Source organism: Crinia signifera, chromosome 12 (assembly GCF_055691185.1).
Source record: "Crinia signifera chromosome 12, ASM5569118v1, whole genome shotgun sequence".
Classification (NCBI taxonomy): domain Eukaryota; kingdom Metazoa; phylum Chordata; class Amphibia; order Anura; family Myobatrachidae; genus Crinia; species Crinia signifera.
This window is the reverse complement of record NC_139228.1, coordinates 75,314,856-75,328,370: the sequence shown is the minus strand read 5'-3', so window position 1 is coordinate 75,328,370 and position 13,515 is coordinate 75,314,856. Positions and strand designations below refer to the sequence as shown.

The 13,515-nt window shown below is 45.9% G+C and overlaps 1 protein-coding gene across 1 annotated transcript in view; it reads left to right on the top strand.

Moving 5' to 3' along the window:
• The window catches only part of FANCM (FA complementation group M), a 176,710-nt gene that overhangs the window by 119,948 nt on the left and 43,247 nt on the right, over nucleotides 1-13,515 (top strand). Inside the window, exons 8-11 of the mRNA XM_083167295.1 lie at nucleotides 645-740; nucleotides 7,393-7,580; nucleotides 9,177-9,383; nucleotides 12,226-12,454. Coding sequence (XP_083023421.1) covers nucleotides 645-740; nucleotides 7,393-7,580; nucleotides 9,177-9,383; nucleotides 12,226-12,454 — 720 coding nt within the window. The remainder of the gene's footprint in view (nucleotides 1-644; nucleotides 741-7,392; nucleotides 7,581-9,176; nucleotides 9,384-12,225; nucleotides 12,455-13,515) is intronic.

Genomic DNA, 13,515 nt, shown 5'->3' with positions numbered 1-13,515 from the left:
CGTCCGAGAGGTTGCGGGACATGGCTAGCCGCCCGAGAGTTCGGGGGACATGGCTAGCCGTCCGAGAGGTCGGGGGACATGGCTAGCCGTCCGAGAGGTCGGGGGACATGGCTAGCCGTCCGAGAGGTCGGGGGACATGGCTAGCTGTCCGAGAGGTCGGGGGACATGGCTAGCCGTCCGAGAGGCCCGGGGACATGGCTAGCCGTCCCAGAGGTCGGGGGACATGGCTAGCCATCCTAGTGGCCACGTAGAGTAGTGTGGCTAGCCGTCCCACAGGTCACGTAGAGTGGTTGGGCTAGCCGTCCCACAGGTCACGTAGAGTGGTGTGGCTAGCAGTCCCAGAGGTCACGTAGAGTAGTGTGGCTAGCCGTGCCAAAGGTCACGTAGAGTAGTGTGGCTAGACTTCCCAGATGTTCCCAGCAGTCATGTAGCATTCCCAGAAATCCTATATGTAATATATGATTTCTATTCATTAATAAATCTTTGCCCTACTTTTTACAATTCAGATATATACAGTACGTATACATAGTATATATTTACATGAGCTCTTATTATATTGATTTTATGTGTACACAGGTTTGCGCTTTGAGATTATTACTCTGCCCCAAGTCATATATGATTTAACATTTATCTTCTTTGTATAGGTGCTGATGGCAAAAACCCATTTATCTACAGTCATCCTAAATTAAAGAAGTTAGAAGAAGTGGTCATCCAACATTTTAAATCTTGGAATAAGCAGGGTAAGTTGTTTATATCTCTGTGCATTGGGCTGGTCTCTTCATGTAAAACTGGTGTTCGTGTTTCGGTTCCGGTTGGGGTCTGATGTGCTGACAGCGGTCTCTCCCGTTATACGGTGCCCGCCCCAGTACTTGGGAGTTTATTCTCATTCACTTAGAATACCTTTGGGTTTTCGGGTCTTTGTTACTTCACCTTGCATGGATTTTGACCAGTTTTGGTTGGAGAACAGCAAAAGGGTGGTTCAGGTCACCATTTCCATGGTTTCATAGTGTGAACATCGGGCATGGTTGATACTACAACCTGGGTGCAAACAGAAGATTGAAAACAATCAGAGCATGCACTATATCAGATTACTTCATGTGTTTGCAAGGATTTATCCAAATTATCCCTCGGTGTCCTCTGTTTATGAACTAATTCGGTGCGCGACCATGTCAACGCACAGATCCGTGAACTTTTCCCAGATTGTTTGAGTTAATCCCTGCTGATGGGAAATAGCAAGGTGATCGGGATCATTCAGAGTCTAATAGAGTAATGCTCGAGGTTACCTCCACGATAATTTACAGCGGGTTATTGAATCTTGTAGACTCATGACTATTCCCGCTTTGATTAGAAAAAGTTTTTAAAGTGCCGGAATCCCTTATTTGATGGTGTTTGAGTAACACGACCTGCTTGTAAAGTTCCCCTCTGCAATAGGCACAAGATTGCGTAAAATGAACACTGAGATTACGCCTCCTCTCCGGAATTGACCAATTATGCATCTGTACCTTTTTTTGAGGGATGGACCGAAACAGTTTCATTTCGACGCAAATAAAGAATGCAACACTAGTGTGTTTTGTACTCCACTTTAAATGCAAGGGTGAAATGCACAATCAGAATCAGCTTTATTGGCCAGGTATACTTGCGTATACTAGGAATTTGATTTGGATTGATGTGCAACAGCCAGGGTGGGAACAAGTAAAACAGTGACAGTACAGATATATATCACACATACAGATATGCACCAAAATAATCCTGATGAGGGACAATGGTATGGGGAACATATATTGACTGAGCTGTACAGCACCCATGCAGCCATTTAGGGGCGCCACTTGGTTATTGCACAGCCAGATAGGTAGCTGGTAAAAACTGGACTGGGGAGACACGGGGTACATGTTCTGGCTAGTGGCACAGATCCTAGGCAGCCATTCAGCGGCGCCATCATAACATTGCTACTCACAGGCAGTAGTGGAGGGGTTCAACAGCCATCTCCCTTCAGCACCCATAGGAGTCAGCTTGGATGGATCCAGAGGCTGTCCTGCTGAGGGGCTTAGGGGAGGGGGGGTGGGGCAGCGTGCCAGAGGCCTGGCTAGAGGGAGAGCCAGCGGGGTGGTGGTAATGGCAGGGGGGGGGGGGGGGGGGGAGTCTGTGAGGCTGGGGGTAGAGATTGGCCCTCTCTGGGCTGATAGATAGTACCTGCTCCCATGGGGGGGGGGGGGGGGGGCGGGGCAGTCTGTGAGGCTGGGGGTAGAGATTGGCCCTCTCTGGGCTGATGGATAGTACATGGGGGGTGGGCGTCTCCACTGGGTTTGCCTGGAGCTGGAGCAGTAATGGGCTACCGCAGTCTGGAGGACTCACTCCCAGTCCCGGCCTAGTGATGTGGCCGATGGTGGTCACTCACTCCTAGTCTCCCGGGCCATCGCTGATGCCACAGCTCCCGCTGTTGGAGGTCACTCACTCCCGGTCTCGCCGGGACCATCGCAGATGCCGCCTGTCTCAGTGGCACAGCCTGGATACGTGGCCTCCGATGATTGGGTCCTACACCAGGGGTCATTCGGCAGTCATTGGCACTTTCTTCATCCCCCGTCCGCCTCCTCTGTACCCCTCTGCATCCTCCACCATCCAGGCTCTTCTCCCTCCACCATCTCTGCACTCTCCTCCTCCGGGAGCCGAGGATGGGATTAGCTGCCGAGGATGGGAGCACGGAGGTCAGAGCTCCCCGTGCATGCGACCATCCTCGGCATTCACCGGAACCGGAATGCGCTGTGGGTGAGCGGACCATTGAACGTTAAGAGAACAGCATGTACCTGCAGCACAGCACTGCATAATTCCTTGCTTTCTGTGCTGTGCGTAACTGCCGTCACATTATTGGGCTGCACCCTTGCCCCAGCTGCTGTGGTTGTCTAATAGCAAAGCACCTTATATTTTTGCAGACCTATAGACAGGGTTCTTTGATCGTGATTGATGTGCTAGGTTATTCACGTCAATCCATGTCCCATAAATTCTGGGAATTAAACCCAGACCCGTTCTTTGAGGCAGCAGTGCTAACCACTCTGCCACCATGCTCATTGTACCCTGCACTTAGTTTTAAATGCATACATTTATTTTCACATTTAGTTCCATTGTGTATATATATTATTTTTGTTATCTTGTTACCTCCCAGCGGTCGTTGTCAGAATTGTTGGTAGAGCAATATCTCTAAATTCCAATCAAAATCAATTGGACATTTTTGGTAAGCAGATGTCTATTAGGGCCTCCCTGAAACCGCTGGAGTGCCGCTCACGAACAGCCACCAGGTGTCAATGGTCACTGGCTTCGTTTGCAGGGGGTATATGTCGCTAGGTCGACTCACTGTAGGTCAACCCTGTGACCCATACCTCGCAGGTGACCACGCGCATTGCGTACCGTACGCATATGTGGTCATTCGATACTTGCTCAGGTTACGAGTTTGCAGCCCAGCGAGTTGCTCTGAATCAGCCCATGCGTCTTTTTCCATAGTGGCACCTGCAACTTGTTAGCGCTAGTATCTGCCACTTCCCCTGGCGTACTTCTGCAATCCTAAGGTTGGGGATCCCCGTTATCAGGTGCATGGATGATATTCTGGACGGGTTTACCGTAAGAGCAAACAAGCTGATGCCACTCACATTCTTTGTGATTTTATAAGTACTGCGTCTTCCAGAGTCCACTCCAAACCAATTCTGTTTTTTTTTAGGCTTTTAATAGTTGTGTTTTTTCAGGTGCATTTTTGTGTTAGTGAATAGAGTAACTTTGATCTTTGAATCAATATTTGGCCAAAATACATCCTCGAGTTAATAAAGTTTTGTGTTCAAGCTACGCTCTTTTTTGATTTCCCTCCGCTGAAGAAAACCCGAAGCACATCTTTCAATATTGGATGCGTCCACTATTAATTCTAAGAGGCGGCAAGGCACTTGTGCAGTGTTCTCCCTTTTGTCTGTACCGTGCTTTCATAGCTGAGTGATTTGTGTGGCCGTTATCGAACTGCGGCTTTTTATCTAGGCCATCTCACAGCGGCAAATCAATTTGTATGATTTGTCCATTGTGTCATGTGAGACGGTTAATTGCACGAAAAGCGCACTCACTCCTGGCTCCTATTGATCGTTTATGTAGGGCACTTGGGATAGAGTAATTATAATGTGGTTAATTTGTCTTCCTGGGTCCCCCCCCCCCCCAATCTATGAACCACTCTATTAAACAAACTTACGTCTAATTAACCGTCCGTCTCCTGTACTTTCTGTTCACTTTTTTTTTTTTTATTGTGTACATTTTTATTGATTTTTGCAACATACACAAAAACAAAAAAATAAACATTTAAATAAAAACAATGATGAACGTCTCTGCGATATTTTGGGTATTATGATAAAAGAGGTACAGTCTCAGTGTGGCCTTTGCAAAGCTAATAAGGACAAATAGTGCAGCGAAAAATAGTAATAAGTACAAAAAACCCCGGAAAAATACAATTGTGGCAACAGTAATAAGGTGTAATTAACATGCTCCATAATCGCGAGGTAAGATAGTGTATAGCAATCGTTACGGCACATGACTCCATGCTAAAACGGAATCATTCCACCTGTCCCATCTGGCACGGTAGTTGAGAAGCGTGCCCCGTGAACGAAACACAAATTTCATGTGTCCGGAGACTTCATTAACTAGTGCCCGCCAGTGATGAATAGAAAGGGGGGGGGGATGTATGGAACCAGTGACGTGCTATAATAACCTTGGCTAGAGTAGTGAGGTGCAAGACGTATTTATAAGTCACAGGGGAATGAGTATCTTCAATATCAAGGCCAAACATACAGAGGGCTGGCATCATAAGTGGGATAGTTGGTTCCGTGGTATTATATCAGTCCACACATACCTCCAAAAAGCAAGCACCGTAGGGCAGACCCATACCATATGCCAAATGCCCGCGTCTGGGGCAATCCACAATGGATCTGAGGTAAACTATCTGGAATAACACCCATTATAGGGAAGATACTAGATTTAGCCCAATTACTGAGGAGGCCTGTGAAAGTGCCAAATTGACTGATTCAAGCATTGCCGCCAGGGAGGGGCCCGCATCCCCTAGGAATAAGAGCATGTCATCGCTGTATAGTGCAATGACATCAGTACTATCGCCCATGGGAATACCACCAATATTTGGGTGGTTTCAAATTATACAAGCCAAAGGCTCAATAACTAGGGTGAAAATGGCTGGAGAAAGTGGACAGCCCTGTCTAGTCCCACAGCCCAAGGGGGAAGTGGGATGTAATATACCCGTTAATAGACAACCTGGCTCTGGGACAGGAGTAATGTAACTGGATCCAACGCACACAAAAGCAGGGCCAAACCTAAGCAGGACCTCCCATAAGTACGTCCATTCGCTTTATGGTCATTTTTTTTTTCAAAAGCGTCAGAATTCTCTGGGAATTTATTTGTAGAACTCACAGAAACGAAGACCTTCAGTGTGTAGTCGCTGCCTATACATTAACACAATTCCATTAACCTAAAATGTTTTCTGTACCTCAAAGCCCCCCTTTTGATTCATACCGGACTCAGGCCGCGATTCAGACCTGATGGCACAGCAGCAAATTAGCAGCGCTGTGCGATCGCCGTGCGAATAGCTAGTCGCCACACCGCCGCAGTGTAATCCGGCCCTTCACGCGACTGCGAATGGGTAGCCCAGTGAAAAGCTGCAAATCCGTTCGCAGCTCACTCACCAGCTAATGATTTCCCCGCTGTGTGCAGCCTGTGCCCTGGCCTTACTCGGCCATGGAAGAAGCCTGACCGGGGCCTGAGCTGATGTCACATGACTTCCCCTCAAACGCCGGGGCACACCTGTGTTTTCCCTGACACAGCGGCCGGTCGCTGCCCAGAAACAGCGGCTTCCTGTCAATCAACTAGCGAACGGGCCGCAATGAAAAAGTGCCAGCAGTCTATCGATGCGGACCCAGCCTGTAAATTTAAAGGTCAACAGGACTTGGGTTGAGACATGAAATAGGTCAACATGACTAAGGTAGACGGGTCAAAAGGTCAACACAAGCATTAGGTCAACTGTCGAAAGGCCTACAAGAGCTTTTCACGTTTTTTGGAGCCGACTTATGCCGACAGGTGCGCTGGTACGGTGGTCATGTCGACTGGCGTTGAAATTCGGGTTAAAAAAAAAAATGTGAAGAACTCACGTCGACCTCTTGACTGTCAACCTAATGTTTGTGTCGACTCTAGACATTTCGACCTATTTCTTGTGTCCACCTAATGTATGTCGACTTTCATATTGTCCAGTCACAATGGCGGTTCCTTGGTCAGCTGTACATGCTTGTTTTGTCAGTGCGCATATATCTTCCTTAGGTCAGCTCCAAGTTTTGTACCCATCAACCCTCCGCTCCCGAGTGTGAAGCCTTCCGTTTATAAAGCAGCCCCTCAATCCCCAGCCCATCCAATCACCTGCGCTCTGCTTTCTTGTCTTCCCATTCCCACCAGCCACTCTAGCTCTGCTCGCCCGTACATCGGGTACAAGATCACAGAGTACCGAGTTCCCACTTGTGTCTCCGGCTAGCCTCCTGTGAGTTTGGACAGTCCATGCACCAGTCGTGTGTTCTACTCATTGGAATTCACGTGATGATATCCTGCGGTGTGTTGTATTTAAGATCAAATCTTGCTGAGCAGGGTTTACTCTATACAGCTCTGCGTACATCTTGTGGCACCGAATCATTGTAAGATGATGGTTTATTACCATGTTCTATGTGCGTTACCTTCCATTTTTCAATGATGAACTTCATCTGTCATTCACCTGAATTGTTATTTAGTGTGAGTTCTCCTTATACCCTCCTCTGACCGTGGAAAAAATTGGGTTCAGTAACGATCCACCGGGCACACAGACTCCCATAGTACATTAAAAAGTACAAAATAAATATATTTTATAAAAACACAATATAACTCTGTACATTGCGTAGTCACAAATGGAAACCCCACACTATCGGTCTCGTGTGAATACAAACTAGCAATATGTCAATGATAAGAGGTTATGAGGATAGCCTTTATAATGAGTGGTAAGGTGCGGGTTCCAGAGCAGTGGGTCAGCAAGTGTTTTATGCAGGACAGGAGGTGAATACATTTGAGGAGGTTTGGACATTATACAGTCGTATAATGTGTTATTACCTTACTGCAGGGGTTCCCAACCTCGGTACCCCCAACAGTGCACGTTTTCCAGATCACCTGGCAAGTGCACAGCTGCACTCATTACTCACTGACACATTTTAAAAGATCCACAGATGGAGCTAATTATTTCACTTGTGATTCTTTGTGGAGACCTGGAATAGTGAACTGAAGTAGGTTCTTGAGGATGGAGGTTGGGAATAATTGCCTTACCGGGGTGGTACTCATTGTCCTCCTCTTTTGCAGGCCAGAATATATCCAGTGAAACACCCAAAGACACTCGAATCATGATATTCTCCTCATTCCGGGACAGTGTCCAGGAGATAGCGGAAATGCTCAACCAGCATCGTCCCATGGTCCGCGTTATGACCTTCATGGGCCATGCATCCTCCGCGAAAGGGGGTAAAGGTTTTAGTGAGAAGGAGCAGCTTGAGGTGAGTTCTGGTCTGTGCGCTCCGATCAATGAGATTCTACTGGGGTCTTTCTTTGTCTGTGTGGATAGTAACAGTCATGGTAGCGCGGTAAGTACACCTGTCCTACTGAGCTTATTTGTGTGAGCCAAATCACCTAGTTGGTGCACAGCTGTCGTCATTACTAATTGTCACATTTTCCAGATCACCTAGCTGGTGCACAGCTGTAGTCATTACTAACGGTGTCATTTCCCAGACTCCCTAGTTGGTGCACAGCTGAAGTCATTACTAACTGTCACATTTTCCAGATCACCTAGCTGGTGCACAGCTGTAGTCATTACTAACAGTGTTATTTCCCAGACTCCCTAGCTGGTGCACAGCTGTAATCATTACTAACTGTCACATTTTCCAGATCACCTAGCTGGTGCACAGCTGTAGTCATTACTAACGGTGTCATTTCCCAGACTCCCTAGCTGGTGCACAGCTGTAATCATTACTAACTGTCACATTTTCCAGATCACCTAGCTGGTGCACAGCTGTAGTCATTACTAACAGTGTTATTTCCCAGACTCCCTAGCTGGTGCACAGCTGTAATCATTACTAACTGTCACATTTTCCAGATCACCTAGCTGGTGCACAGCTGTAGTCATTACTAACGGTGTCATTTCCCAGACTCCCTAGCTGGTGCACAGCTGTAATCATTACTAACTGTCACATTTTCCAGATCACCTAGCTGGTGCACAGCTGTAGTCATTACTAACAGTGTTATTTCCCAGACTCCCTAGCTGGTGCACAGCTGTAATCATTACTAACTGTCACATTTCCCAGACTCCCTAGCTGGTGCACAGCTGTAATCATTACTAACTGTCACATTTCCAGATCACCTAGCTGGTGCACAGCTGTAGTCATTACTAACGGTGTCATTTCCCAGACTCCCTAGCTGGTGCACAGCTGTAGTCATTACTAACTGTCACATTGTCAAACCTGCTGCATTCATTCCTACTATAGATCCACAGGTGACCTGAGACACATGAACTGTTGGTAGATCTAGAGGACAAGTTTGGCCACCTCTATATTAGGGTTAGGCTGTAGTTAGGGATTAGGATCAGGCATACCTGCCCCCGAAATGGAAATCCATATGCTGGACATGCCACCTGTCATCATTCTCAAGGTGCCGAAGTGTGACCTGTCCTCCTTCTGTCCATGTCAACATTCTGAATGTCCACAAATGCTACCACATCCCTCTAATATTGTGAGTTTTATGAAAATAATTGTTTTTTGAGTTACCAAAAGGTGCTACAATTCTGTACCCGGAACATGTGGAAGGAAGTGGTGTCATGTTTCCTGGTGCGTTTTACTGCCCATCACCTAGATGCAGTCAGTTACCATCAGACACTGCACTGTGGGTGTAGTGGTTAGCATTGCTGCACCACAGCTCTTCCCTATTGTGTCCAATCTGCAGTCAGTACAGAGCGCTCCCTTTCTGCTGCGGTACCTTGGTGATCAGTTGGCCTTTCCCAGAAATACTGTAATGACTGTGTAAATATTTCCTCTGTGTATGTGGATCAGCGAATAACAAGCATTTGTCAAAAGCAGTGAGAACGTTGTCCTGTTCCTTAGGTGGTGAAGCGGTTCCGTGAGGGCGGTTATAACACTTTGGTCTCCACCTGCGTTGGGGAAGAAGGCTTGGACATCGGTGAGGTGGATCTCATCATTTGCTTTGATTCTCAGAAGAGTCCGATCCGTCTCGTGCAGAGAATGGGACGAACTGGGAGGAAGCGCCAAGGCCGGATCGTAGTCCTGTTGTGCCAAGGACGGGAGGAGCGGGTATGTTCCCCGTATCTTTACTCAAATGAATTTTGCACGGGTCTAGTTGTGCAAGGGCGGAGTAGTACTCTGTGTTAGAGGTTGGCTGGTGGAGTGGCAGAACGGAACAGCTTATGTAGAAGGAGTGAGGCCAGACATGGAGGAGGGGTGGAGCTTTGCTAATATACAGTTATTTAAGGCAGGGATGGGGAACACATGGACAACTTAGAAAAGGAGTTTGTGCAAAGGCGCTGGTCACTCGGATAGTTAAGTAGATCTAGAATATGACCTTGATGTGCATTGGTGTTAGCGCTATTTAAAATGACTACTTCCAGCTAGTAGCATAAATAGCCAGTAGTCCCAATGTTACTCTTATCCTTTTCCTGGAAAAGTTCAGAATGGTTTTATTTTATGAAATGTATAAATGTGTCTGTGTCTTATTATTATTTTCCCTTATTTCCCCCTCATTCAACATTCAATAGATTTTTTCTCATCCAGACACTTGACGGTGTGTTTATTAGAAAATGCGTTTTCGCTCTATGACCCCTTAATGCACAGCAGGTACCTGGAACTGGTAAAAGGGAATCGGCAAGACACGTTCTCTGTACAGACGCGGCAGCGAGATGGGAGATATATTAACTCCAATTAACTCTAAAGGGGACTGCTGACTAGCAATTGCACATAAAGGGACCCAGCATGTTTCTAACATTGCTTTAACAGACCATTGAGCTTTTCATATAATGCCAGGGCTGTGAAAGCTGGCAGTGTGAAGAAAGTACCTTTTTTTTTTTTTTTTCCCTCCTCCTTTAAACACTGTTAATACTTGGAACACTGATACGTTTAAAGCTGGTTGAAACATTGGGCAAGAGCTGAGCCTATGGTCTTTAACTAATACCCCTTTCACACTTGCAAAAATATCCCGGGTTTTTGCACATGAACGCTCATCAACCCGGGATTTAGCTCAGTGTGAAAGGGTCTTGAAAGAATATCCCGGGATGAACATCCCGGGATTTCTACCCAGGTCCTGATCTGGGTAGATTACAGAATCGACCCGGGATGCGGTCAGTGTGAATGGTCCCGTACAAGGGACTTTAAAAAAGCTGCTGATTGGAGTTTTCTTGGGCATGCAAATGCTGATGTCATCTTTCAGAGCCCTGGAGTCCATTTCTAATGACATGCATATGTATTTTCAGGGATTTCCCGGGATCAGTGTGAATGGGGCTGTCCCGGGTCGATCCCAGGTCTGAGTGCAGTGTCAAAGGGTACATTCCTGGGTAGAGTCCCTGGAAGCATCCGGGAACACATTCCCGGGTATGACCCGGCTCTGCGAGTGTGAAAGGGGTATAACTTGCTTTAAATGTAAAGTCTCTCCTTTCTAATGGGGTACGGTTGCTAGGTCGAAATACATGAGGTCGACGGCTTATGTTGACACATAAAATAGTTCGACATGGCTAATAGGCCTTTTACAGACTGTATCAGGGTTTCCCCTAAGATTACCATTTTATTTAATCTACCGGTATTCCGCACCGTGATGCTTCCCGATATGGTTACGCTGCTACTGCAATGCTTCCTGGTGAAGGTTGTGTTCCTGGAATCATGTGTCGTGTTCATTCTGGTTTCGTAGTTGCTGCTTGAAGAGTAAAATCTTGCATTCATCAGCGCATGGACCCATCCTCCACTATATAAATCAGGTGGTGGTGTGACTACTAATTGTGTGCCCCCCCCCCCCCCCCCCCCCAAAAAAAAACCTTCAGCAGCGCGCCCTGCCTTACCCCTTCGTATGGTCTTGTCTGTGGTCCCGGCGGTCCTCCTGGCTCCAGCTGCTATTGGAAACACGCTCACAATATGGCTTCCCCTAATAGCAGACCGTTTTTAAGGATGGTAGAAGAGGCCACTGCCTCCTCTAGCATCCTCAAAAACAGTCTGCTGTATGGGGGCGGCCATTTTTTGAAGGTCAGTTTTTAATAGCAGCAGGAGCCAGGAGGGGAGACGGGACTGCAGACAAGTAAATCTGCAGGTCCCGGCTGGAGACGCGACAGCGGCGTAACATCTTATACATCTTTGTGGCCTTGCTTACAAGCTCCCTTCTTGAGGCTTCGCTTTGGAAGACTGCTTCTTCCGGAAATATTCAGTCGTACCATATTCTCTTTCTTGATCATGGGCATAACCGTTCTTCAGTTAGTCATTCGTGATTTAAATATTCTGTAATCTTCATGATGAAGCTCTTAAAATGTGTTCATCTCACGAACCAATCTGTGTACATTTAAAGTGTTTCAACTGGTTCATTTAGGCAAAAAGAGGACCGTATTTAGCAAGTTGTTTTAATGTCACCTATATATTATATTATGGTGCTCTTAACCAGATATATCATTCGGATCAGTTGCTATCCAAGTAAAATTTACAGTCTAAATTCCCTACCATACACACACACACACACACACACACACACACACACACACACACACACACACACACACACACACACACACACACACACACACACACACACACACACACACACACACATATACATACATACATACATACATACATACACACATATACATATACATATACATACACACACACACACACATACACATATATACAGTACTTTAGATCAATGTTGTTGTTTGTCAACAGCCAATTATTCTATTTGTATGTATTCGTAGTGTATAATCAATTGTCTTTTAGTTGCAATAAAGATTTAACTTTTTTTTTTTCCTTCTTTTTTTTTGTAACTGGTGTTTTGTATCGCTTATTAAGAGATCACAAATAAATCGATAGGCGTGAATACTTCTTATATCCACTGTAGACAATAGCTTCTGGATCTTTAACCCTGGCTTGCGTTTCCTTTCTACAGATTTATAACCAGAGCCAATATAATAAGCGGAGTATCCATTTGGCCATTGTGGGAAACGACACGGTTTTTCAACGTTACCATGAAAGCCCACGTATGGTTCCTGATGGTCTAAACCCCACAGTGCACAAGATGTTCATCACACAACCAACCTACGATGTCAAAGAGGCCCCCAAAGACCGACGTTCTAATCTGGTTCACCGGAAATCCTCTGTGTTCTTTAATGGGGAAGGTGAGTGCGTACAAACAAGTGTAGAGCCGGACTTTCTTGTGACATACAGTGTGGACGCAGCAGCACTTCCTCCGTTACAGTGATTGTTTCCTGCGTTCTATACCTTTTACATAAGGGAGAAACCATTTTTTTACTTTTCCACTGATGACATTGTGTGCGTAATTCTGCTGTGATTTAATAGACCGTCTGGTTTATCTTTTAAAAGAAAAATAGTGACTAAAGTTTATACACCATAGACTCCAGGTTCTCAAACTCTGTCCTCAGGACTCCACAAAGTGCACGTTTTGCAGGTCTCCTCACAGAATCACAATTTAAATAATTAGCTCCACCTGTGGATCTTTTAAAATGTGTCAATGAGTAATGAGTGCACCTGCAGGGTGACCTGGAAAACGTGATCGGTGTGGGGTCCCGAGGACCCAGTTTGAGAACCCCTGTACTAGACGATATTTGAAACGATATGCACAATAACAATGTATTGAAACAAAACGATATCATTAATGGTGAACGTGGGTCGTTAGGGATGTCCTCCATCATCTGTACATGAGGACAACTGAGGATATCACAAACGAGAGCCATACTGTGGTAGTATTTTATTAACGATAATAATCATTATCATTGTTGTATTTACCGATGTGACCACATACATCTGTACTCCATGCAATACAAGTCATGTAACACATCGCATGAATGCTGTATTTCTCTGTAGCGATGGACGTCTTTGTGTGAGACTTTTCACAAACCTTCTTGCAAAATGGAATGCATTAGGAGCTTCTGCTGATTAAAATGATATGCAGCCTGCGCTATTCTGTGTGTGTGACTGCATAAGAAATGGAATGTTAGTGTTTTTGCACAAGGAATATAGGCAAGCAGTATATCATTTTAATCAGCAGAAGCTGCTTGTGCATTATATATACTCTGTTTTGCTAATAAGACGCCCAGCGCTACATAGTCACGCCATGGACTTGGTTAAGCATTACATTTTCAATAAACCCTTTCTTGATTTTAGAAGGTTATGGATCATTGAGTCGACCAACCCAAGGTCGACATGGATTGTGTCGAAC